The following is a 27,064-nucleotide window of genomic DNA, read 5'->3' on the forward strand; positions in this document are numbered from 1 at the left end:
TTGGAACCTTGTCTTTTAAACGCTGTCTTTAGAATGTTGTCTTTAGAACATTGTCTTTAGAACGTCTGTTAGAATGCTTCCTTTTGAACGCCACCTCACTAATGTTGTCTTAAGAATGTTGTCTTTAGAACGATGTATTGAACTGACAGCGACTTTGCTTTGCTCTCTTTACAGCCGAGGAGACGAACGATGACCATCTTCCAGACCTGTTGCCTTGGACTTTTCTAGCCAACCGTCTGCCATAACCCCCCCACCCCCCCCCCCCCCACCCCAACCCACCCTACCCAGCCCTGCCCAACTCCACCGAACTGCCAGAGACCATCCACACTCCGTGAACCACGATGGCCTCTTCCCTGTGGAAACTCCTCACCATCTGCTTGTGTACCATCACGTTGGCTCATATACATTCCACCGAGGGTGAGTAGTGCACTGCTATTCTTTCCTTTTTCATTGGAATTGTCGTGAAGCCAGTATTCATTTAGATTGGCCTTCACAATTGATTCTCGTCAATAGGCTATTGTCTCTGGCATACATTTGGTCCTGTATAAAGCGTGGCTTTTTCAAAGCCAGTGCCAAATGTATATACATAAATATATATAAAAACACCTATCGATTCCTGCAGTGAGCGCCAAAACTGTTCCCCTGACTAAATGCAGTTTGATGCTTGTGTGCGCAATATAGCTGTGGTGGGAACAGTAAGTCCAGGCGGATGGGGTGGTGGTGGTAGTGTGTGTGTGTGTGTGTGTGTGTGTGTGTGTGTGTGTGTGTGTGTGTGTGTGTGTGTGTGTGTGTGTGTGTGTGTGTGTGTGTGTGTGTGTGTGTGTGTGTGTGTGTGTGTGTGTGGAGGGGTAATCTGGAGTGGTTTCATTAGTTGGTAAATTGTGATTTGTCTGAGATTTTCTGCTTCAAAGCGCCACGCGTCCCCAGTGGCGGGAGCACAGAGCTCGGGATCCATTTGTAAATTCCTCTCGCTGGAGATTCTCTCGCGCTCCCATCTCAGCAGTGGCAGCAGGCGAGCATCTAGCGTTCCAGGACGAATCTTGAAGCCTGAATGTGTTTTAATCACGTCGTGTTTAGCTTTGATTAAACCCACTCTGGAGTGCATCATAATCATGAGCTTTATGCTGCTAAACTTTATCCGGGGCAAATTGTGTTCAAGCCGACATTGGTGTTTAATGATAGGAGCAGTAGTTCATTACTTAAGACCGTTAAGCATTCGGCTTGATGATGAAGCAGACAGGGCATATTTTCATGTCTCAGTTGATCTGGTTGTTGTTGGTGTCAACAGTTTTTTGCTGCGACCCAATGTTCGCTTTCGCTATATTCACAATTCTTTGGGTTTTTGTCATTACCATGTTCAATTATCATAATTTGCCCTGATTTTGCTGAAGATGGAACTAAAATGAATCCCATAACAGTCCTAGAACCGCTTATTCTTATGATATCAATCATGAGCGTCCTCCCATTCGACAAAGGACAGTGCTGCACAATGTATCTCGTTCCAAAGCCCTTCAGAACGTTTTCCCCCACAGCCTCCAGCTTGAAAGGGATTCAGGCATCGCAAAGGTCACAAGCAATAGTAAGCATATGTCCTATATGCCTGTACAATGAGATATCATCCACCCCCGTTCTCCCGTCCATATAAAATCTGCCCCAGGCAAAGACAAACAGTAGACTGCACAATGGTGGTTTTTGTTTATACATTTCCCTCACCTTTTGTGTCTAGTCATTAATCATATCATCTTGTTTGTCTTCACCCACGACCGCAGATACATCCCAGTCAAATAGAGAGGGAGAGAAAGAGATGGAGAGATCAGCCCAGAAAACAGTTCATTACAGGCTAAACAATATCCCCAAGTAAACATGCGTCATTACACTGCATCCTTGCCCCTAATATCTTTTTAATGCATTTTTATAATTGAATCAAATGGGTTAGTGCCGTGATGTAAATAGTTAGGGTTTGTGTTTATTTTCCTCCTCCCTCCTGCGTTCTTTTCAACAACGTTCACAGAGAGGTGGTTGGGGTTTGTTTTATCTGACCTCCCTCTATGAAATACTCGTGTCAAAATCCTAGCTACAAATATTTTTGTTCATTTTTAAATATTTATTGGGCTCCAATACCTTCCCTTTCCTCTTGTTTTTCAAAAAAGAATAAATATTTTTCTAGCCCAGTTAACATTCAAACCGTAAGCCAGTTAAGCCTGTATTTCTTACCGGATTTCAGCCAACGGTCCTAGAGTTTGGATATTAGTTTATTTTGATTGATTCAGCTTCATTTTCTACATGACATATTTCACCGTGAGGTATTAAAATGAATCATAACAAAGAAGCCATCGACATTGTGTCCTCGCACACACAGAGTAGTCCCACGTCATAGGCTGTGGTGACAACATTTTCTTATGTAAGGTAGTCCACATGGTCAAACGTCGGTCAAACCCTGCAGACTATTCAACATATTCTTATTTTATTTATTATTTGTATTTTCATTTGATGTCATATACGTGAAAATACGTGTAACTTTGCTGTGATGTATTTCATTTTAATAACGGTTTAAATGCAAATTTGGGCACTGAGCCGGTTGAGCAACATGATAAAGAGCGTATATTATTACAGTTAATTGTTCTATTAATTGATAATAATACTATAAAAACCTGGGCTTGGGTACTAGACAAAGTTGCGTTTAATAAGAAAGGCACAGTAACAGTAGTTAACTTAACAGTAGTTAAATCATGCAAACATTTTGTGAATACAATTATCTGTTTTAATTTGCAGTTTGACCATTTATTTGTTCATTTTTATTTTTTATTTTTATTTTGCACCCACACAATTCTACAAATGTCCACATAACAACAGAAAAATAACCAAAATGTCAAGATTTTGCAAACTTTTTGCAAAAATATTTTGCAAAAAGATGAGCCCCACATCGAACAAACAAAAACAAACCAAAACACTAAAAAAGGTTGTTTTTTATTGCACATCGTCAAACTGGATGACATGCCTTTAAAAGTATACAACCGGTTGTGTTGGGGTCACTTTCGTCAGACAGTGACAGAACCACAGTGCACACCTAGTGCTACCATGCACACAAACTTCAAAAGCCTTCTCACAATTAGAAAGAAGAAGAAACAGAATTCTGTGCCAATTGAGTGGATAATTATTGGATAATAATGGTTAGTGAAGTACATGTAATATCTATGTCAGACTATCGTCTAACATGAGAGCTGAGCATAAGTACCTTTCTTTCTTCTGCTTTATGAAGGGAAACTGGAAGGTCATCTTTAAGATTTCTATGTGGTATCATGAAAAGAAAGGAAAGTGTTCACTGTATGGCTAGTGAACTAGGTAATCAATACCTTCTGAAAGATATAACTTGAAATATAATCTCACACATTTGTGGATTCTGAAAGACTTAAATACAAGGTATTCAGGTCTTCATACTTAAATGTACTTGATACTATGGATTAGTTTGGAATTGATCAAATATTAGATCAACAAAGAATGAAAAAGAACACACTAATTCTAGTTCTTTACAAAATGAGGCACTCTTATGTCTTGGCCATATTCTCTAGCCTACATAACACGTTTCTTAAAGCAAAGGACTGTGTACTTGACCTTTGCAGCATTCAGAAATAAATATCCATTCAATTGTATCGTTATTATGACCTATTGTTTCTATTGAGTACTTGTCTCAAAGAAGGAGATTATAATTTCCTGGTATACAATTTCTCTTTTTGCTTAACTCCTATTCAGCTTTTAAGACTTGGGCAAAGCTTGGCCCAAAGCACAACTGCCAACACAAACAAATACATTCTTCTGCATTTATTTCTAACCAAAATGAATGCCTGGGATCAGGCAGGGTTTTGCTGTCTTTCAAATGAATTATCAAACTAAGGGACGGACGTCGGATGGGTCTGGGAAAAGGGATTTTGTCCTTGTCCTTTACTTCTGTAGGATAGAGCATATGCCGCTCTTGTCTCTCCAACGGGAGTTAACCCTGCGTGTTTTGTGGCGGACCGTAGAAAGTGTCTCTCCCATGCAAGCCTGGCCGGTGCCAGGGCCAGTGTTTACCGAGGCAGACCGTGATGTCCTGGCTCTTTCATCGCCGGCCAGCTTTGGGCTGATAAGGAGATAGGAGGACAATGGCTGGGGAAGCAAGCAGTGGCAAGGTGTAACAACGGCCCCTGGGGCTCCTCCCTGCCGAGCACTTCAAATCCTCATTAGGATTTTCTGCAAAGGAAGGAGGGATTTGCTGGATTAGGGTTTGGTCACAGCTGGCTCCAGGTTGGTGTTTGCCATGCAAGAACATGGTGGCAAGTTCCGAGTTTCTCTCTCGCTTCTCCACCCAAACAGAACCAAACACACACACACACACACACACACACACACACACACACACACACACACACACACACACACACACATACACACACACACACACACACACACACAGGTCCAGGATGGCCCATTCCATCACTCAGGCTGCCATGAAAGTGAGGAAGAATGCGGAGCAAACCCCAAAATGGAGGAGGTGTATGATTATTAGCTTAGTGTCCTTGACTGTGGTTTATGTCACCGCGCCGCTACACATTTCAGGTGTCTCCGGGTTTAGGCTGCTGCCTCAGCGTTCCTTTTAATGGTTATTTATACGGAGATAACCTTGGGAAGCATCATTAGTTTGCTGTTTGCTGTCACCATCCATAGCCATTTATGGCTTGAGATTTCTGGGGCTTCATGTCGATTTAGCTGTCCGGAAGGGGAAGAAAGACACATCGCCCCGTTGTCAACCGCCCTACTCGCATTCTTCATGTGATATTTATATCGGAAAAAATAAGTAAGCAGCCATTTATGAATGCATTCATCCATGCTGTACGCTCCTGACATCTTGGCTTGTTTAAGGGGTCACCGACCTATACAGGAGTCTTTTCTTCTTCTTCTTCCTCATACACTGGAGCAAAGGGCAGGTCCCAAGGGAGCTGCAGCACATTGTATAATTAAGTTTTGAATAGTGGACTTTGTGAGGGAAAAATAACAGGAACTGGTTCCTCGTTTGACGCGTTGCACAACCTCTAACATGGACCTTAATTGGCTTTCAGGCTTGTCTAGCGAGGGAGGAGTGGTCCAGTAGGACATGGATATAGTTTCAGCAGGGTGGATTCCTCCATCCTCCACCGTCCCCTTCTTCCCACGTTGATTCCTGAAGATAATGGCATTCACGCAGGTCCCATGAGGGCCTCGCTGGTTGGGAACCGACCACGGGCCGTAGATTAGTCATATATACCCACATATCCTTCTCTCTTCTCTCCCCCTCTCTCTCCCCCCCCCCACCTCTCTCTCTCTCCCCGTCTGCACTGGGCCACATTCCTCCATGCTTTGTCTCGTTTTGTTCTTGCCAACAGAGAATTATGTGGGCTTCCAACAAGTATATCACAGATCATCAGCACAACAAGCCATGATGGCCATGGCGTTCTTCACTGATTACAGTTATGCATGTGATTTTGCGATCTTCTTTGTGTTGGTCTTTGTCCAAACCAAGATTACTTGTTGGACATGTATTGTTGAGTGTGTTTTGTTTGTCTCCTCTAATCCAGCCATGGCAGACATAACATAAGGTGTATTGGTGCCTCTTGTGTAAAACAATGTGTTATATTCGGACGGATGAATCTCATTAACCTTACATGTAGTTTGTCTTGAATACATTTGCATTTATGTGTGTACCTCTTGTCTTTTAGAATTTGGCAAATGGCTTAACTTCTACTTTACCTCTACCTCTTTGGGTAACTTAACATTATGAAAGCTACATGCTTGATCATATTAAAAAAGACAAAAACATCAATTGAATTGATAGTTCTGTCTGGTACTGACTGGAAGGGCAATGTTTGAGACGATCCAATATAAAATGGGAATTTAAACAACAACGAGTTGTCTGACAAGTCTGTTAATTACCCATTAAACCAGTCCAGCCAAGGTCAAGTGGTAAATGTGGTTTACTTGTTAGCTTTTGTAATGCTGGGGAATTTCTGGATTTGTAAGCACCATGTCACATGGAGTCCCAATGTTACAATTTGTGCGACTTGTAGGAAGTAAAGCTCTTTGTTTCCAGACTTAAGTCTAGCGGATGCATTAGCAGCAAGGCCAGCAGGCTTTTACGTCTTGAGTTAGCCATTCATCAATCTGGCTCTGTTTCTGTCGTATTGGCACAACAAAGCGATGTGAGATGTAAATGTTCCGCGCCGCAGTCGTATGTAAATCCCCATTCACGGAACCCTCAACTCATATGTTGTGTGAATCACAGAGTTCTTGTTCTCAAATGCGTACGGCACGAGACGGGGGACAGCGTCAATGACAATCGCCAGGTGTTGTAGATGTATGCTTTCACGGCTTTCAAAGGAGAACATGATAGTCAAAGGAACATGTTCTGAAGCACAAATGCCTCGTTACGGTTTCCGCATGAATCATACCGATATGAAAGCAATACGCATTGTTCTACCATGGTAGAAAAAAGTGGCTCACAGAACGTATACAGCCCCAACTAAGAGAAATTAAACAACATTGTGAGAAGCTGATCTGCTGTTAGGATACAGAATCACTCTTAGGGCTGGTTGGAGGGATTTCTTGCTTGCCCTTTGCTTTCTCTTCTGATTTAGTGGTACTATAAATATAAAAGCAAGGCACACCCATAAATATAAAATATTTTAGACTACTAGTGCATGAAGGCTCCGGGAGTGCATTCTCATTGAGCTATTTTCACTGTTCTTTGGCTCGGCTTTGTCTCTTCGTTATTCCTTAAACAGAATTTCTCTTTCGGATGGTGCGAGGTTCAGTTTGCCTTTCATGCTGCTGCTTTGGTAGCCGGCAGTGTGGAGTCACAGACCAGTCATTAAGTGCTGATTTACTTCCTGTCAAACATGGTGGAGGCTGGCGTTGACCTTTGGTCCAGACAGCAGGTCAGGGGAACTCGGTCTCCACAGGGTCATGTGTTGACCCTCTGAGTCACTGAGACCACTCTAGGGCTTCCCATTAGAAGGAGGCCTGGTGTTTCTCCTTCAGCATCCTCTCCATGGACTGAAACAAATGTGATAGGGTTTCACAAGCAGTTCTTTCATGGAGACACATTGGCAATCCATATGAATGCCGTTTGATGTCATTTGGTCCGCTTGTCACTGGTTCTTCGATGCTATATGCTTGATTCATTTTGGCCAGAAGTTAAATCTGTTGTGCATCTGTTGAATTTCCATATTTAGTTGTGTTTTTTTTACAAAACATTAAAAACAGTAAAACATTAACTGAGACATCACAGTGTTTCCCTTTAAGACTTCTTTCTAGCAGCGGCGCTAGCACCTCACACATAGTGTGTGTGAGGTGCACTATGTTGACGTGCGCATGCACGGTATTGACATGCGCGTGCACGGTGCTGGGGTGCGCGTTGCTGACTTGTATGTGTGCACGCTGCTGCCGTGCATGGTGCTGACGTGCGTGTCCACAGTGCTGACGTGTGCGTGCGCAGAGTGGTTTTGGTGTGATCACTGATTCCAGTAGGGCAGTGTTGCATTCCAACAGAAATGGTCTCCTAAAATGGAATAAGCACATAATCAGATAGCATGCGAGCCACGAGTGTGAGCCAAACATTTTTTGGCATTAATTTTAAGCAGAAATAAAGTTTTCAGTCTGAAATTTGTAGCCATCCCATCATCTGTGTTTCACATAACACTGTTACTTTTGTTCTACACAATCAAATATGCAGGCTACTTTATATTATTAAGTCAAACATGTTCTCTCACTTCTCTGCTTCCTACATTAAGTCTAAAGCCATTCATGAGCTATTGCTACCTACAGTATGTACATGAGTACATGAGTTACTACATGAGTTTTTTTATCCTTCTAAAGCAGACCACTATTTTGCTGTCAGTATTCTTCCACGTTGTTCCTCAGATGACAATAATGACAATGTAAATTGGGAAGGGTTTAGTAGGCGCCACCTATAATATAAACGTTTTTAAATAAATCAAAGAGCATTTGGGACAGCCCACGTCATTTCTAATTCAACAAAGAAATATATCGTTTTTTTGCATGGCCAATTGCAGTAGCGCTATTAATCCAGCGGTGGCGCTGCGCCACTACTGGATTAAAAATATGTTGAAGAGCGTCTGATTTGATATGGAGGATGCCAAGATTCAAATGAAAATGCAGAGAATATATAATTCTATTTCATTACATTAATGAAAATATACCATCTCCTGGAATTACAATGCCATGCATTGTGAAATGACTTTCAGTGACTAACTCAAATGTGAATTGCAATGTCTTACTTAGCAGGCATTTGACTCTCCCGTTGTTGCATGGACACCTTCCTTAGCCTGTTTAAAGGACAAATACATAAATGCATAATGCTGCTGCATTAACGAAAGTCAAAAAAACTCTTAGGACGCGGGCTAGGGGGGTGGGGGGGATGGAAGTAGCGATGGTGGGCAGTGTTGTGGCACCGCTGAATAAAACAGACATTCATACACTATCGCACCCACAATCAGAAACCCTAGGAGGCTGTTCACCCGGGAAACCTCAGTACAAAGGAGCTGCATACAGAGCGAGCGCTGGTCCGCCGGCGGAGGTCACCCAGGGCCCTACTCTACCCCGTCGGTCCGGGGGAATCTAAATGCCAGGTGGGGTCGGGCGGGGTGCGGGGAGAGGGTCAGTGGAGGCAGCGTCTGAATAATGGGGACCAGAATGCATACACATGAGAGCTGCCTGTGACTGCCGCGGTGCAGCGAAGGGGAAACTCTGCTGCTGCTGCTGCTGCTGCTTGCTGTGGTCTTTGCCAGGATGTGAGAGCACATCAAGAGAGCAATACAACCAGCGATAGTGGCGGCGTGTGCGACGGGCGCCATGCCACCGTGAATCCACCCGGGAATGTTGTTTTCTTTTCTTTTTTTTCCTCCCTTTTATTGAATTGAGAAGCCCGGCATGCTTCGTCGGAGCGAAGTGCGGAAAAAAAACCATTGGAGCTCTTCGAAATCTCGCACGTAGCTTTTATTTTTTTGGGAGCATTTATAATGGGAGGAATCAACGGGGTGGAGCAGGCGAGTCAACAATAGGCGTATGAATCCATTGTGTGCCGTCTTTCGCAACAGATGTAACCGTGCAACTCCTCACATGATGATATGCGATCGGGAGCTGAGCTCACTCTGGGTGACACGATAATGAGTGGTGCACGCCGCAATAAGGCTGAGTAATCGGGTCCAATGGTCCTGTTTGTCTAAAATAATAAATAGAACAGCCCGGCACAATCTCTCCCTTCAAATAGGACGAGGCCATTATCATGTTCAAGAGCATGACACTTACAGCACCATTTTTTGAGTGGAGTGGTGTTCGATTTTGTGTCGACAATCTTTTTTTAAGATTCATTTAAAATGTCCTGTTCTCATTATTTGTTCACATTTCAGGGCGCTCTTGAAAAAAAAACCTCATTCTAAATATCCACAACAGTTGAGTCATGGAGAGTCTATGTGCAGCTTGTAGTAATTGTTTTCTAGTAGAAATACTAGTCATACAGCTCATCGATACACCTCTTCTGGGTCACTGAAGGGTTTTCCCATGTGACAGTCACTGGAGCAATTGAATTGTGAGATAACGTCCTTTTTGTTTTCCTTCTGCTTGACCTGACCCCCCCCCTCCCCCCTCCAACCCCACCCCAAACACACACACACACACACACACACACACACACACACACACACACACACACAAACATATATCCAGAGGATAGCCAATATGAGAGTGCGATGACATGTGCGCAGTTGTGTGTGAGTGCAGTCATCCGCCATGGGCAGATGATGATGTGAAGTCAATAATGCATTATGAAAAAAAGTGGATTTATGACCTTGACTAGCCTGTTAGGGCTTAATTAGGCCTTAAGGTTGAAGTGAACATGGAATCTGATGAGGCTCACTTTCTGGCGGGTGCACGGCATTACCATTTCATCTGCAACACTTGATCCATCTTGTATCTGTTTGAATTCATGACATGATTGAACACGACGAAAAGAAAAGAAAGAAAGGAATAAATTTAGGAGAGATTTTGAATTCGGCTAGTACACTTAACAGACTTGGATTTTTGGCTCTTTGGCAAAGGTATGGCAAGTTGTGTGTGTACGTTGTAATTTCAGCCTTGCTTAGGCACACTGTGGAAAAAAAAAACCATGATGCAAATTGTGCAGACAACCACTCTTGCCCCACGTGTGGGCCTGTCTCTCCGTTTAGAAACGCTGGCAGCAGAGGGCTCCCTGACAGGCTAAATTTCTTTTGGGAAAAGAAAAAAAGGAAAATCCCATCCGAGCACCAAAGGAGAACAAACAGCTAGAGGATTTATTTTTCCCCATCATGTCTATCCAGAGATAAATGACAAGATATTTTCCAGCGCCTGTGTACCTATATCAAAGATGCTCCTGATAGCCCCCCTGGGGTGCCTGTGGAGGGAGCCGGGATGTAGATGAACTGGAGTGAATGGGATGGTCGGGGAATACAAATGAGTGGTGTCCCTGCTCCTGTTGCGGCCGGCGTCCTCTTCCCTGTCACATCACTGGCTCTCCCCACCCCCTCGCTCCCTTCCCTTCTTTCTGGCAAAGCAACATTAGTCATAATTATTGTGGTTATTATTATAATGACCGTTATGATGGTCATGATTATTACCGTTAATATAACAATTTAAACAATACAAATATTGTTGTTATGATTAGTAATACAATTTTGTTGATTAAATAGTAGTATATGTATAATATTTATAATACAGTCCATGTGTTGTGATGGCGCTGCACATTTGGATTAGCAAAGTGCAGTGTGTGAAAACATAATCCAAACGGAGCCAAAGCAACACATTAGGGAGGACTTTGGACGTATGGGTGCACTGGTCAGATGTGATCATTAAGGATCCAAGATCTAATTACGAGATCATTATCGCAAACGACTCATTCTAAATAAAGCGCCATAAAGCTTCTTTTAATCAAGAAGCGCTGTGTTCTAAATAATAGATGATCCACATTAATATTGAATGTTCTAAATATATTGCAACATTAAAAACACATTTTTATTTAAGCGCCACATGGTTTTGGTCTGATTGGTTGACCTCACGCTGTGGTCAAATCTGTCCAGATTCGGGCAGGATTTTGTCCGGGTACAGGCCAAGTTAGGTGGGGAGAAAAAACCAGGCCTGATTGCATGCTTTGGTCTTCTGTCCACCCAGCGCCCTGCTGTTAAGCACGGTGTTTCGTTCAGCTTGTAAATATTGAATATTTGTCTTCCTTTTACTTCCTTGTGTGGGCCCATCTCCGGTATGACACATGCCGTTGTAAAGGATCTATGGATTAAGGAGCTTGTCGCTGTGGGGAAGAGCCAAGCTTCGTTATTATTTTTGTAGTTCTCCGTCTCTTTGGCTTGGCCGAGAGGGTAGGCCCTCAGAAACATGGGGATCCAAGCTGTGTTTCCTGTGGTTTCAGCCAAGTTTATATAGCTCACACTGTCCTTTCACCCTGAGTCAGCCAGCGAGCAGCCTTGTACCGACGGACTCACAGAATAATGGTGGAAATGCTCGCTCATTCACAGACCGTTGTTCAGCCGTCATCGGGCCGGGCTGAGGAGAATCAAAGGGATGCGTTAACGGCGGACGACAAGCATTGGGCTGGCGCCTCGGTCACACTTCCTCATCGGATCTCGACAGAAAAAATTATCTGGTTTCACATCAAAATAATCCGGGGATCTCTCTTTTGTCCGCGCACCACAATGGCGACGGTGGGAGCGCCTGAATGGGTCTTTTGATCAGCCCTCTGCCTCTGCCCCCCTCGGAATAACTCTGAAAGCTTGTATACCTCAAGTTACACACAGAGTAATGTTATGTGAAAAGCATTAACTGTGTGGCGAGACGTCTCTGCCTGTCACAGAGCCACAGAGCCTCGTCTCTGCTGCCTACGTGGGTATCGGGCCATGGCGGTATCAATCGCCTTGGTCATCTTGTGTCTTTGTGAAATGAGTGCTGTTTTTTAAAGGGTGCATACACACACACACACACACACACAGTATTTAGTGGTTGCCATGCATGGTTAACAGTGTAATCGCCATGTCCGGCAGTGTTGGACGGAGCTGCGCTTCGAGGTAGCAGCCGATGGTCTTAATGACTCGTCATTTGTGTGAAATTGGAAGACATTTTGTTCATTACTTTCGCTTCAGTGACATTGCGTCCTGGCAGATGGTCACTTTCCAATTGATTTGGCTCAGAAGGCAAAAAATGAATTAAAACATTACAGCACCGGGGAGACAGACTCTAATTGCCCTCCCCCCTCGCATCTAAGGACTTTTTTTTTTGTTCTGTATCTGCAGTTTGTGTTTTGGCTCAATGTCATTTGAAAGGTTGAACATGATACTAAATGGAAACATGGATGGGGGGGGGGCTTTAAATAGAAGCGCTCTATTGGTGTAATAAAGTGCTGCAACCCGTGGAAACAGAGGTCTCTGGCACCAATCAAAATCAATTAGCCGCATGTTAGCATTAATAACCCCATACAATCAGCGCACGTTAAAGGTTGAGTGATCATTATGGCGGGAAAGAATGGAATCCAAAAAAAAATGGAGCTGTCAAAAATGCGCTATCAAATATATATATATATATATATATATATATATACAGTATATATACTCCCACACACACCCTTGGTTTAACAATGGGTCTATATTCAATGTTGTACACTCGGGCCAGTAAGTTAATTACAGTCTGTGTGAAGGAGGATTTCTGCTCCCCTCACTGAATGCTTGCCATTGTATTCCAGCACAGGCCTGATCACTGCTGAGTGCAATGTATGCTACATCCCTGGCATCAAGGCATTGAAACGCTCCTCGGGTAAGATGTGGGGCTGACCAGAATGCATGATAAGGAAGAGTGTCAACAATGATAGGGGGGATCTGGCCAATTATGGCTCTTCTGCAAGGGGTTGCCATGGACACAAGATTGAGCCTCCACATAATAGAATGTATTGACTATGCCTTGATCCTCCACGAGTGCTGTTTAATTAGTCTAGTAGGGGCATCTCTTTGTGATTCGCACTCATTTGGGTATCCGATTGGTAAGCACATGCTCCTTAAGAAAATGTTCTTGAACATGCAATTGAACACTGCGGATGAACAAGACATTTTTGACGTCTTCCAGGGAGATGGTATCTGGTTCTGGTATTCTTATACGTGTGCCCTTATGCAGCACAATGTGTTCAACTATTAGGGTTTTGGGGAGGAAGCTTCATTATTTCAGGGACAGAACATTGTTCATGTTATTGAGATGGAATTAATGCCTCAAGAATCGGTTTTGTTAGATCGCCGCATGTATTGATTTTTGTTTCCTCACGCCTGACTCCTAAAAAGACCATACGACGCTCGGATTAAAATGTAGTTTTGCACAGGGCTTGATCAATTGGTCGAGCCGTTGTTTATGAACATAGCATGCCTCTGTTTGACGATGCAAAAGCGCAGCTGGTGAATCCATTGGACGAGCAGACTTTTGTTTGATTTCCAGTGGTTTGCACAGGAAAATGCATTATCATTACTGCACCCTGTCATCAGCCGAGTGGAAAAGCCTCTAGACTGGTTCAGTGGAAGTCTCATCTTGTACACATTTTCTTTCTGCTCCTTTACTTAAGGGGACAGACTCAATCACTAGTAAATCACGCAACCAGAATCTGGGGGGTTAAAGCCGTTACGGAGGGATTCAAGTGTTTTAACAGTGTTTTTTGGGGCCACTGGGCATGGGTGTGGTTTGGCTTGCAATTCTGGAGAACTCCAACTCTGGAGGCAATTTGCATGGATCCAGATCGCTTCCAAGCAGAAAGTGGGTCAATGGAACCTAATGTATCCCCACTCAGAGGTACATGACTGCTGTTAGATTGATTTGTGTGACCTCCAGAGTAAGGCAAATGCAGATCATTGCCTGATGAAGGCCATTGGATTGGAAGAAGAAGAATTTAAAAGAATATGGCCAAACTTTCTGTACCGTCAATTGTAAAATGTGCTTGTGACACTTGTTTACCACCATAACTTGCATCATTAGTCCATTATGTGTATTTATGGTGAGTAGTTGTTATGGCAGGGGAGAGAAGCAAGTACACAGCTTTTAATTGTGTCAGAAGCTCCATATGTGTTTTTTTGTATTGAACTTTCTCCTAGTAATGAAACAAAAGGAAACAGACAGATGTCTCCATTATACACAGGGTAATTTCAAAGCAGGGTTGGGTAAAAAAGTTGCCTTTTGGCAGTGATTGATGTATAACATAGGTTCTCGTAGTTATGACAGAGCACGCCTCTGACTTTTGACGGCGCTAGGGTGGAACACATTGATGAAGTTGAGATTGGCTGTCAAGTCCCGTTGCTCAACCACCGTGTTTACATTTCACACCACTTGGGGTTTTTTCCTCCGCACCCCTGTGAAATTGTATTACACATTATGCATTTACAGGGCAAAAATGTCTGAAAATCTAACTTAAGAGCCTTCACTTTTTTTAATGTGCATTGGTCGCATGAGAGAAGTTGTCAAAAGTGAAAGGATACATTGCAGATCTGCCCTTCTGATTGTAAGCTTCCCAACAAATAGCTCCAGAGAGTCAAGATAAACCAAGACAGCTGCCAGATTGTAAGGAGTTATAGGCCTAGCGGTTGTTTACCCTTTTGGATCTGTCTCGGTTTAAAATAAAGCACTGGGCACCTAAGCAATACTTGCTGATTGGTACACAAAGTTCAGGCGGTGCAAATTTGTGTACAACATGTATTTTCCATTGGAAAAAGACCAGTTGTATTTCCTGGCGTACAAGGGTACAACAGTGTGTACGATATAGATTGTTAATTCCCTATAATTGTCGCATAGCATTTAGCCAGGCAGTATAATTGCAGTTGTAGTTAATTGATAAAGCCTCCACTGTTGCAATCTAAAGTCTTACACAAGGATTTAACTGAGCACATGAGCTTGGCTGTAAAACGGCCTTAACAGAACTGTCTTCATAGTCTACTCAAGAAGACATAAGCCTCAATAAATTATTATAATAAATATTATAAAATATTTACATTTGGTCTGCCAAAGCGAACAACCTGCCTTATTAAATAGTCAGCATTTATATTGCCCTTCTGGAACCTCTATAGCTAGCTTAAGCCCTAACAACTTGTAAACGTGTGCAACATTTGACCATGCACCCCTACAGTCACACATGGCTGGTGATATCCATCACCAAGGGCAGCAACCAGCTAATTCAGGAGCAGTTAGGAGCTAGTTGTCTCTTCCTCTCAAGGTCTCCCAAGCCCTTTTGCTCGGGGGGAGTCGCAGGTCAAACCAGCCATGTCAACCCCATTTGCAGAATGATCTCTGCACTACGATGTAAGCAAGGCTGGCATTTGCCTGACCCCAGGAATGCAAACCAAATCTTTGGCACGTTGAGGTCTTGTAAACATTGATAACCTCATGAGGCAGGACCAATATGGGATGCCCCCCCCCCAAAAAAAAGACAGGACTTTAAATTGGTGCAAAATGCCAGATACCATGTCATGGCTGAGCTTTCGATTCTTCGGATACAGGGCAGAAATTGGTGAGTGTGTGTCTGTTGTGATCTTTATTTACATTCCACATTCTGGTAGTTCTTGGACTGATCAAATGTGCCCTTATTCTGGTGTAGGACATGACTTTGTCCCTGTATATCTGGTAAAGCCTGATATTCATTGGGATTTGAGAAAATTTAGCAAAATAGTTTACTTTTACCCTAAACATTGCTATTTGGCTGTATTCACATTTACTGAACACAAAGGCGCAATATTGATTTTTTTTCTCCACTCAACTCCACTATACCCCCCCCCCCCCCCCCCCCACACACACACACACACAGTCCGACTCAGTCTGCTCACCCTTGCCTTTCCAAACAGTCCGGTCTTCGATTGCGAGTGCTGAGGATTAAATTACAGTCTCATGCTGTACAGAGGCTTGTTGTGCTTCATTTCCCAGATTAAAACGGGTATCGCAGAATAGACCACGAACGCCAATGACAGCAGCTCAGAATGGATGATTTTGAATGACAAGTTGGCATGGATACGATTACATGTATCGATCTGAAACATTCCCGTACTATATTTTAATATTTACCGTATCATCTGGTTTTCCATTTATTTATATATATATATATATCATCTTGGGTAAAGGCTTTAATCCAGCGTTTGATTGTTGATCATTAGAGTGGTGGTTCTAGGCCTGACCACAGTTTGTGATTCAGGACGAGCAGACCGTCAATAGGCCATGTGGGTGGTAGACTGACAAAACATAACCGGAACACAGGCCTGGCCGACACCAGTCAATGTATTGATCCATTCCAACCAAAGAAGGACTCCCAGTCCTACTTTAGGACTGGTACCATTACCAAATGACTCATACCATGGGTGTGCAGCACCCAGGTCATATGCAGCACCCAGGCTACACACTGGTAGTGGATGAGGTGTCGTGTCAGCCCCTTACACACACACACATATATACACTCACTATGTCCAGCACTTTACGTGTCTTGAATAGATGCATGTAAAAATGCAATGCAATAAATACATTTGTATTATTTATTAATGAATGAATGAATGGCTGAAACACAAGATAATGACCACCACCATTCACCCCTTACAAACCCAAGAAGCAGTAAGCAAGAGCATAAATGGGCTCATTACGAGTACGTCTCGGTCCTGAAGCATAGGGCGTACCGTATACTAACTCTGTTATAATAATACAATCCCGTTGCTGGAAGAAACAACCATTGGATGCTGTGCTATCGTCCCCATGTTCCCCCATGTTAAACTACTCCCTCTGATCTCCTCGTTGTACTGATATCAAATCCTCTCTTTGTCTCCTATTTCCCTGCCTCCTCCATCCCCCTTCCTCTCTCCCTCCCTCCATCCCTCCCTCCCTCCCTCCCACCCACCCACCCTCATCCCCCATATCCCTCTCCCTCCATTCCCTCCATCCCTCTCCCTGCCTCCTCCATCCCCCTTCCTCTCTCCCTCCCTCCCTCCCCCCCCCCCCCCCCCCCGCGCAGGGTTCAGCCGCGCAGCCCTGCCGTTCGGCCTGGTGCGGCGGGAGCTGTCGTGCGAGGGCTACCCCATCGACCTGCGCTGTCCAGGGAGCGACGTCATCATGATCGAGAGCGCCAACTACGGCCGGACGGACGACAAGATCTGTGACGCCGACCCTTTCCAGATGGAGAACGTCAACTGCTACCTGCCCGACGCCTACAAGATCATGACCCAAAGGTAAATCGCCGCGCTAAAGGTTGTTTTATTCTGCTGTCGATATTCAGTCGGGTCAAAGTGAGCCCCAGAGGTGGGGCCCCCGGACAGACTTCGGGGACGGGGGCCAGCCCGATGTTCGCGACGATCGGGAAAATCTTAGCTTTGCGAGGGTATGCGTTAAAACGACGTGAAAACTGCTAGCAGCCCATTTTATTAGCTTTCAGCACATTCAAGTGACTAATGACAGTGACAACTGTAGAGGACAACTGGGACAACTGTAGACTAATGCCCACTGCACACACCCACAGCGATAAGTCGCTAATCAAGGAAGTGTAACACATGCTCTGTGCACAAACTCGTGCGATTATGGACGGTTTGATGCACCCGCGATAAGCTAAGTGTCTTTGAAGAAAGCGTGTTTACGATACATGACAAACGTGCTTCAGTGGATAACGTAGTCACACAGCTGGATGGACACAGACACATGCACGCACACCCACACACGCGTGCGCGCGCACACACACAGTGTTTGACACATACTCAAGGCCTAAGACAACCGCTCGTCACACTGGGATGCCGTGTGAGTCAACATGCACAGGGTGGGAAGACACAAGCACTGCAGAAGAAGAGATATTGGAGGGTTTGGGACTGTCAGCAAATGTGCTGCTCCCATCTTGGGAAATAAAACATATATGAAAAATATATTTCTATATATAGAGATACAGTATATCAAATAGTGAAATAATAATACTGCCTTCTGAGTTCTTGTATTTAAAGGGTTTATTGTCAAGCTGTGTTTGATGAAGTTAGATCGCTGACTCACACACTCTTTCTTATGACTTGGGGGTGGGGGGGGGGGGGGGGGTGGGGGGCACACTAGAGTTTGCTCATGGCCCCTTTGTTGTCGGAGAAGACCCCTATCCCCAGATATTGTGCACATACACACAAAAGCACACTCACACTCGACTCACAAACCCAGCAACCAGGGGGCTGACATGGCATGAGCATACATCTTTTTGGGGGGATTTTCCAATTTAATTACTACGCCTCTCCTTTGCATAATTTTAGATATGTAGTATTCCTAATAGGGCGAGCATCCCCTGACTTGAAATACTGCACATGGGACTAATTATGGAATGTTTTTTTTTATTTTATTCTATTTATTTTTAGAAATGGACTGCACAATTCCAACCTATTGACGATGCATTTGTGGCCTAAATAATTGTGTGGATTCTTGCTTGGGCGTAGGGGGGTAGCATTAAATAGCCAGCAGGCTGATCTGTGCCAGTCAGTATTAAGCTGTCTGTGCTCACTCACCCAGCTGAAAAATATTATCCCTCATTGGGGTGAAATGCGTTCCCCTACAGAGATGAATATTTTCCTTTTATCCCCCCTTTTGTAATATTTCCGTTACTTCTCTGGCTCTGTCTCCAGAGCTGCCCAGGAGTTGTTTAAATTTATTTTTTTATGATTACTTTGACCTACTAATTTAGATTTAATTTGCACAGGAGATAAAAAAAAGGGGGGAGGAGGGGTACTGGGTGATGACAACAGCAGAGACCCCTTAATTGAGTGTAGTCCTGGAGTGTGGAGAATTGGATCGGGGCCTCAATGGATCCCGTTGGCTCTCTCTCTCACTCTCTCTTTCTCGCTCAACTTGTGTGAGCATTTTTTTTTTGTATCAGACCAGGCATATTATATTCATGAGCACAATGGTTTTATGAAAATATCCTCAGGACTACTGTGGCTCAATTAGAAGATTCAGCTGCAAGCAATTAGTCGACTCTAGTGGGTAATAACGTGTGCAGGAGATACTTCACGTCGGACACCTCCCTGGCAGATGTGAAACTGCATGGCGGTACAGTTTGAACTAATGAAGTTGTTGGTGTAAAAGTGATGGATTGAGATTCGTCATGCTGTCACCACTTAAACCCAGCCTGGTCCTGCGCCTGAGTGGGCGCAGGACCAGCTAAATTAGTGAAGTTCCCCGCCAGGAAGATCACAACTCACGTTTTACTCTGGCATTTGCTGTGTGTGTGTGTGTGTGTGTGTGTGTGTGGGGGTGTGTGTGTGTGAAGTGTATCCATCATAGAGGGCCCCCCCTATTAGGCAGGAACAAGTTATGAAGACCACACGCTCCAGTTCCTGGTTAATCGTTCGAGCTAAAAAAGACAAAGATTGCGTCCAGGTATGAGATGGGGAATAAGTCACTCGTAAATATTGATTCCATTTTTGGACGGCTAATGAGCTTCTGCGAAGTATTCAATTACGGAATCATTGATTACTGTAACAACATTGCCAGGGTTCGTCTTGACCTGTGTATCATGGCTTTGACAAAGAGTGTATCACTAACACGAATAATCAATGAAAGACTGCCCTCCAGACACAGACGCAATGTGCATTACTAGCATTACGAGTGGATGGGAGATACTCTGGATCGTACTGATTTGCATGTGTTTTCTTCTTTTTCCTCTCCAAATTATTTATTTATTATGTGCACTAATAATAATGATGAGCACCGTCTTAAATGGGGAGGAGTTGGGGAACAGTGCAGTGATGCATTTAGCGTGACTCCCCCGAGATTTGGCTCTCCGTTTCCGGATGAGGGGACATTGTCTTGGACACGCTGTCCTTGCGTACATATGGCGTATGTGTCTATTTCAGGCTCAAGCAAATCGAGATTGAATAAATTGCCCAGCTTCTACTGGAAGTGGACAAAATTCATGACGCATAAAAACTTGCTCTAATGGAAATATGTGTTTCGCTCTAGTCTCACTGTATCATTGATGAAGTGGTGATTAAAATGCTATCCATGGACTCCGATTTGATGGGACATTTTTTTTTTCGTGTATAAACCTCAGGGGTGAGGAAAAAATTCTTGAATTGCATTTATAATTCTTCTGAGGTTTCTCCACTTAGATATTACGAGATATTACTTTGCTATTGCAGTCGTTTCTTAAAAAATGGTCTTCGGCAGTGCGGTTCTTATCCCGAACAAAAAAAGAAAATGTCAAAAAGGTCAGATGTAGACAGGGGTAGATATATCTTGTACATGACGAAATGCAGGCAATGGCCTCTGGACCACCCCAACGAGCATCGTTGCCAGCGTCAATAAATATAGCATAAACGCTAGCATCTGACGGTAATTACCACTTCCCAGATTATCTCACTGGGATATTGGGTCGGGAGTTGAAATTCAAATGCGGGATTGGCTAATCTATAACTGCCCATTTCCTGTAACGTTGTTACACCAGCCCGCTTGAAGGAGAAACTCATAACCTGGGTGCTTATGCGCGCCCGCACGTGTGTGTGTGTGTGTGTGTGTGTGTGTGTGTGTGTGTGTGTGTGTGTGTGTGCGCCGGCGTCTGCTTGTGTGTATTTACGTGGCCGTGATTGTTTGTGTATGTGCGTTTCTTTTTTGAAACGCATTGTTTCTTTAGCTGAGCCCCCCCTCTCCCCCCAACCCCGCTGGGCTCCCTGGGGTCCGCTGGAAATGATTTAATTTTTCAGCGGCTGTCTCCGATCAACAGGCTGGCCTCTTGAGAGAGATGCCTGCCTTGATAATTGTGGCATCAACCTCATCGGCATTTCAGATGAAACGGAGCCAGACGGGTCACTCTGAGTTTAACAGACACTAATTTGATTGAAATTCAAACTGGGAGCAACAGGAAGTAAATTTCCCCCCTATTCTTCGGGTTTGTAATGTGCTCCAGTCACTCATGTTATTTCCCTTTCTAGAATTGCTTATGGACCATTTGAAGCCTCCTTTCTTAGACATAGAGTGGCCGCCTGCAGCAAGCCAGCAAGGCCTCACGCGGTGCAGACAGCTGGACAGAAAAGGAAAACAAATCTATGATTTGTTTTGTTGGCACCAAAGCGATAGGTAGTCCCCCCCCAGAGCCCGCCATCTCGGGCCATTCCTTTCTTTCTTTCTTCTTTTTCACTTAAGGTAATTTATTATTCAATTAGCCCCTTATCTCGTTGTCCAATTATTATTTGACATGCTTTATGACGGCGGAGGGAAAGGTTAAACTGCATGTGGATGCATAGTATCAGGAGTGCTATCAGTTACCCCCCTCGTTGGCATCTTATCTCAGCCCCCTTCCTGCTGTCAGGAGCCACGAGAGCTCATTTTGAGGGGGTAGATTTGCAAGGAATCTGAGCTCATCTTCTATGACACTTTAATTGTGCTAATATCTGGCTCTTGCGAAAGGTCAGGGATTAGATTTGGAATGGCTCACCGTGATTAACCAGCCAGTAGCTAAGATGGAGGCCAGGAGAATGGGAGTCAGCACGCAGCTGTCACGTCTGTCTCTCAGCTGAAGTGCTTCAATATTGACATATTAACATATTTAAATACTCGTATCACGTGAAATATTTCAATCAAGTCTAATGAAATCATTGTGTTCATCAGCGCAATAATGGATGGATGGATGAACGGATGGATAGACGGACGGATAGATAGATAAAGACAGAAGGCTGGCTATGGATAGATGGATGAATACACAGATCTACAGATAGATAGACCCGAGAGAAAGAACAAATGCATAAAACATGCAAAAGCTGCCATTCTATTTGCGTGTATTATTTATTATTAGCATACTTAATTATGTCACTGCCTCGGACCATGCAACGCTATAAAATACCATATTTTACATATATTTAATTAGTCTGCATTTTTAGGCGAGGTGCCCTGGGAGGCCTGAAAAGGTGAAACTTTGCATGGGAATATTTTCAATTACATTCTCTCTGCCAAAGTGAAGGCGGCCAGGATGCATAGAATAGTCATTAGGGCTTCGGCAATTGGTCTCGAGAGATGCTTACACTCTTACAGATGAGACAGAATCAGAGACACACACTCCCATAGATCAGGGTCCCCAGAAGCCTGGCTGTAAAATTAGGGCAATACATCAGAAGGGCCCATCAACACTTATACTAACACAGAGTCCCCGTGTAAATACGGTTGAATATTTTATCCACGTGAGTTATTTCTCCCACCCTGTCCTTTGTCTTGGCTACATTAGCCGGAACAACGTTGACAGCTTTGTGTCATATTAGCGTCTGGGATTTTATTTGCTACATCATTCTGTTTCACAGGCCCATCTTTCTCTGGAAATTATTTAGCTATTTCATCGCAATCTGTTAGGCAAAGCACCTTAATTTATATTACTCCTGGCCGCCATGCTTAAGTAAAAATAAAAGAACTGGAATCATCAAAATGACAACGTGAAATATAGCCACAGAGGGCCACAGAGCCAAAAAAATAAAAAGAGTGTTATCGTTGCTTGAAATCACATTACAACAGCCAGCATATCTTAATTCTGCAGTGATAATACATTTTCTTCATAAACAATTGAGCAGATACCCTCATCACTTAACACATAGGAAGGCCATTAAACTACATTGCCTAAGGCCCATGCACGCACACACAGACAGATGGACAGACAGACCCACAAACACACATTGTGTGGCTTTCTGAATTAGATTTCTATCGAGCTTGGGTTTGACTAATGTCAAAGAAAACAAATCACTGTTCTTTTTATATAATAAATGCAATTTCCTCTGACATATTTTTTTGCGATTCAGCCAGATAAGTAGTGATGGAAAAAAATAAATGGTGTGCTGTGTGATTAATTGTTTTCATTCCTGGCAGAAAAACAACCAAGAAAAAATGGGACAAAACTCTACGATTGCCTTCAATTGCTTTTTTAATTTACCTTCAATTGCAGTCATTTGACAGTAGATTGATGGACACTATGAACTTTACCGTGGCATTCTAACAAAATAGAAAAAATATATATCAATCAATTAAAGCAATTAAAATGTATCAATAAAATAATATATAAAAACATTTATCTGATATATAAAAGCATTTATTCATCTTCAACACTTAAGTTATCCGAGTCTTGAATCCACCTCAGCGTTGGCCAACTGTTGGCAACTGCAGCCCCCTCTGCGCCCCCTCACTCCCCTGTTCGCGATCCAACATTACATTTAGACGCCTCTGAGGAGGAGTCTTAGCCCTGGCTCCCGGTCCCCCACCCCACAAAGGACCGGGGGTCTAACTCCTGGAGAAGCAATACAACCCCAGCCTCTAATACATTTTCCAATGATCCACTGTAAACGAGAGCGTCGGCACGGCGATAAGAAGAAACAAACGTTATCTGGGCCCCCTTGCTAGATCAGCAGAACGCGGCGGCATCGATCCCGCCGCCTCCCAACACCGATAGAATTCTAATCTCCCTCGGTAGCAGAGATGGCTATTGATGTCATTATCACAATTTCAGCTTGGCAAAGGGGGTGGTCAACTCCAATTCCCCCTCCGAGCTACGGAGGACACCTCTGGTTCTGTTGGGGGGTGTGTGTGAGGTAGGGGGAGTGGATGAGGACTAGGGGATCTGGTTGTAGGTGTAGCACACAGCAGGAAAACCACTCATGGGTGAATACAGTAGGAGAGGGCTAGGCTGCCACCGATTGGACAAGGGCTCACGGGAGGGAAAGCCATTACCCTGTCTGTGTGATATTTTAATTAATTGTGTGATCGCCTTTGATGGTTCGGAGTTTAACTGCACACTTGATGTATTCTATATTTGTACTATTGTTGTTCAAATATTGTTTATATTTTATTATACATTTTATATATTTAGAAATATTTCTATATTTTCAAAAATATATATTTTTCATATTTTTCATATTTGTATGATTTTGATTGATTTGTTTTTTTATTTTACATTCAATACAGTTGCTAGCTTTTGAACTATTAACTACATTTTATTATTTTATTCTATATAATATAATATATTGTAATATTTTCTAGATTTTTTATCTCTTTGTATCTAATCTTGTATCCCTGTTCTGTTTTGTGTTCCTCACTTGGAACCCACACCTCCGCAAAACTCACTGTGTGGGCAATGAGTCCCGTTCACATTGTGATTCTGTGAGCTCCAGATCTTGAGTTGTCGTCTCTGTCTGTCTGCTCCCCAGGTGCAACAACCGAACCCAGTGCATCGTGATCACGGGTTCTGATGTGTTCCCCGACCCCTGCCCGGGGACCTATAAGTACCTAGAGGTCCAGTATGAGTGTGTGCCCTACAGTGAGTATGACGCCTAAATCCGGATTTAAAAACAACATCACCCACCGCCACCACCCCACCTTAAGTCTCTGCCTCTCCTGTCTACTTTATAGATCTCTATCACTCTATTATCCACACACCACACGCCTCTCTGCTCACAGTTTCTCAATCCCCCTCTCTCTCTCTCTTTCTCTCTCTCTCGCTCGCTCTGTCTTTTTTTCACTTCAAACAAATCCATTGTGCTCAGTATCTCCCTCCATCTGCATCGCTCCATGAAGTTTTCATGAAATATGACCCGTTAGGAAGCCTTTGCTCCTCTTCTGTACTGCCTTTATTATTGATGTGCTCCCTGTGTTTCCAGCCGACTTTTTACAACCCAGGTTACGGGGTGGGGGTGGGTTTGGGTGTAGAGGAGAAGGGGGTTGTCCGAGCGCCTCGATAAGGCGAGGGGGGTGGGGGAGTTGGGGGAGGTGAGAGGTGTTAACACATATTTTAATTACTCCCGGGTTCTTGTGCGAAGTCCACCAAGCCGGAGAAGCGCAGCTCATCTTAATGGGTAGAAAAATGTTCTCCGGTCCAGCAACAGGTGTTGAAATGTGCTGCTAACAGATGTTTCATTATGTAAGGGAAAGCCGAATGGCTTCCATATCTCTCGCTCTCCCCTCGCTCTCTCTCTCTCTCTCTCTCTCTCTCTCTCTCTCTCTCTCTCTCTCTCTCTCTCTCTCTCTCTCTCTCAAGTCAACAAGCTAATATTGCATACAATGAGGTAGTGTGACATGGTATTCTGTTCACTGGATGCCAACATAGTCCCTGCCATCCAATTTCCCCTGTGCCATCTTGTCGATTTGCCCTGTGTTCATTTGGGAAAAGAAATTGGAACAAGTACCCCCAGCTAACCTTTTGAAGCTGATTAATGCTCCCAAATTAGATGCATTTCTAGAAGCATTATCAGAAGAAGAAAAGAAATGGGCAATGCCAGATCCCTTACAAAAAAAAAAAGCGGTGAATAAAATGGCAAGGCATAAAATATAATTCACACCAGCATAAGATTGAAACATGATTTGCTCCATGAGACACGTGATTTGTATTCGGCACACATCCGTTTACATGCGTCTTCATTTGAAATTCAACCTAATGATGTGGTAGTAATTATGCACCTTTAGCCTACATCGTCATTCGTATCCTGGCCGGCCGCGATCCGGGCCGTGCAGTGTGTCCCTCCGGGCTTTCCGTCTCTGTGTTAAATCAGAATACCGGAGTGGACATCATTAGCCGTTGAAACTCGTTCCAAGCTAAAAGGTTAAGCTCTCGGCGGCAACACGCACCCTGTATTTAATATAATAAGTAACCAACGATGATGATTGCATTGTGTCATACAAAGGACTAGCAAATTGCATGTTCCTTTTTTGAATATTCCTAGCAGGGTTGTTGCTGCTGTTTGGTTCCTCAGCTGGTTTGTTTCCACACACTGCTTCCCCATCTGCCTCCTAGTGAAGTGAATTATCGACCCCATCTCCTGTTGTATTATCTCAAGCCTTAATGGTCGGATAAGCTTCAAGGTGCACTTGTGTCCAGCTCCTGCTATGTTATGACTTATGCCTTTTCCCCTTACCCCAAGGAGACAGTCAAAAGTACCCAAGCCTGGTCCAATATAACATTCCCCAAATAATCCTGGCTCCGGCTGGAAACGTACACTCAAACATGACATTTCAAGGAGGCTTTTTGTGACTCTCCTCCGAGGTGCAAATCACGCCATATCTGTAGCCCCATCTTTCTGCTTCTCAAGGTCCTTCATGTTCGACCAGAATAGAAGCAAGAATCCAGAATGTATCGTATCGCCACTGCCCTGGTAAGTGCTTAGTGTCCCCAACCAACCAACCCAACCAACCCCCCCCCCCCCAACCCTCCCCAGTCTGAACAAACCCAGTCCAATCCGAGTTAAGTGGAAAATCCGCTCCCAGTCTTTCCCCATTCTCACCTATTTAATATGCCGAGTGTTCCTCCCCAGTCTGAACCTGCCCAGTCCGATCCAGTCAATTGTAAAACCTGGCCCTGGTTTTTCCCAATTCACACCTGTGTAAAATGTGATGCTTGAAAAAAATGTCTCATTATAAATTTCCCTAAACCAATCCTTTTTTTATCCCACCCATAATAGCTGTCATGCACTACCCTTGTTAACATGTCCTTGTTTAAATATGTTAACTTAAATATCTACTATGTTTCAGTGTGTGAAGCAGCATTAACATTAATGTCGTACTGACGAGTTGACTAGCTGAGATTTAGTACCCGGCCAAATCAATGCACATGACACAAAAACATTGATCATATGCTGAAGATCTGGTGATTAAATATGTTGCGGTGGTCCAAAAGCTTAGAATCCTGCTGGATTTGCGGGGATGCGAGGTTGTTAAGTTGTTAAGCAAGAAAACTGTATAAATCCCCCAATAAGCTGAAGAGCCACTGCAAAGCAGAAAGCAAAGTGTCCTCATTTCAAATAAATTAAGAGATCCCGCAAAGTCACATCATCTTCCATGTTAGGGTTAGAAAAAATAAAGTGGTTACGTAACACAAGATAGATCATAAGGCAGATTTTTTGCTTTGCTGGCCCACAAAATAAATAAATAAATATATATATATATATATATATATTTTTTTTTTTTTTAAACTAAGCTAATTTCTTACAATGATAATTTAATAATAATTTATGATAATAGGAATAAG

The 27,064-nt window shown here is 43.6% G+C and overlaps 1 protein-coding gene across 1 annotated transcript in view; it reads left to right on the forward strand.

The window, feature by feature from the left end:
* Positions 1–341: 341 nt before the first annotated feature.
* The window catches only part of adgrl2a (adhesion G protein-coupled receptor L2a), a gene marked incomplete at its 5' end in the record, with an annotated part of 73,368 nt that continues 46,645 nt past the window's right edge, over positions 342–27,064 (forward strand). The window contains 3 exons of the mRNA XM_084472925.1: positions 342–417; positions 17,078–17,291; positions 24,255–24,364. Of these exons, the coding sequence (XP_084329051.1) occupies positions 342–417; positions 17,078–17,291; positions 24,255–24,364 (400 nt within the window). The remainder of the gene's footprint in view (positions 418–17,077; positions 17,292–24,254; positions 24,365–27,064) is intronic.

The sequence above is a fragment of the Micromesistius poutassou genome, assembly GCF_964030765.1.
Source record: "Micromesistius poutassou genome assembly, chromosome: 9".
NCBI classification, from domain to species: Eukaryota; Metazoa; Chordata; class Actinopteri; order Gadiformes; family Gadidae; genus Micromesistius; species Micromesistius poutassou.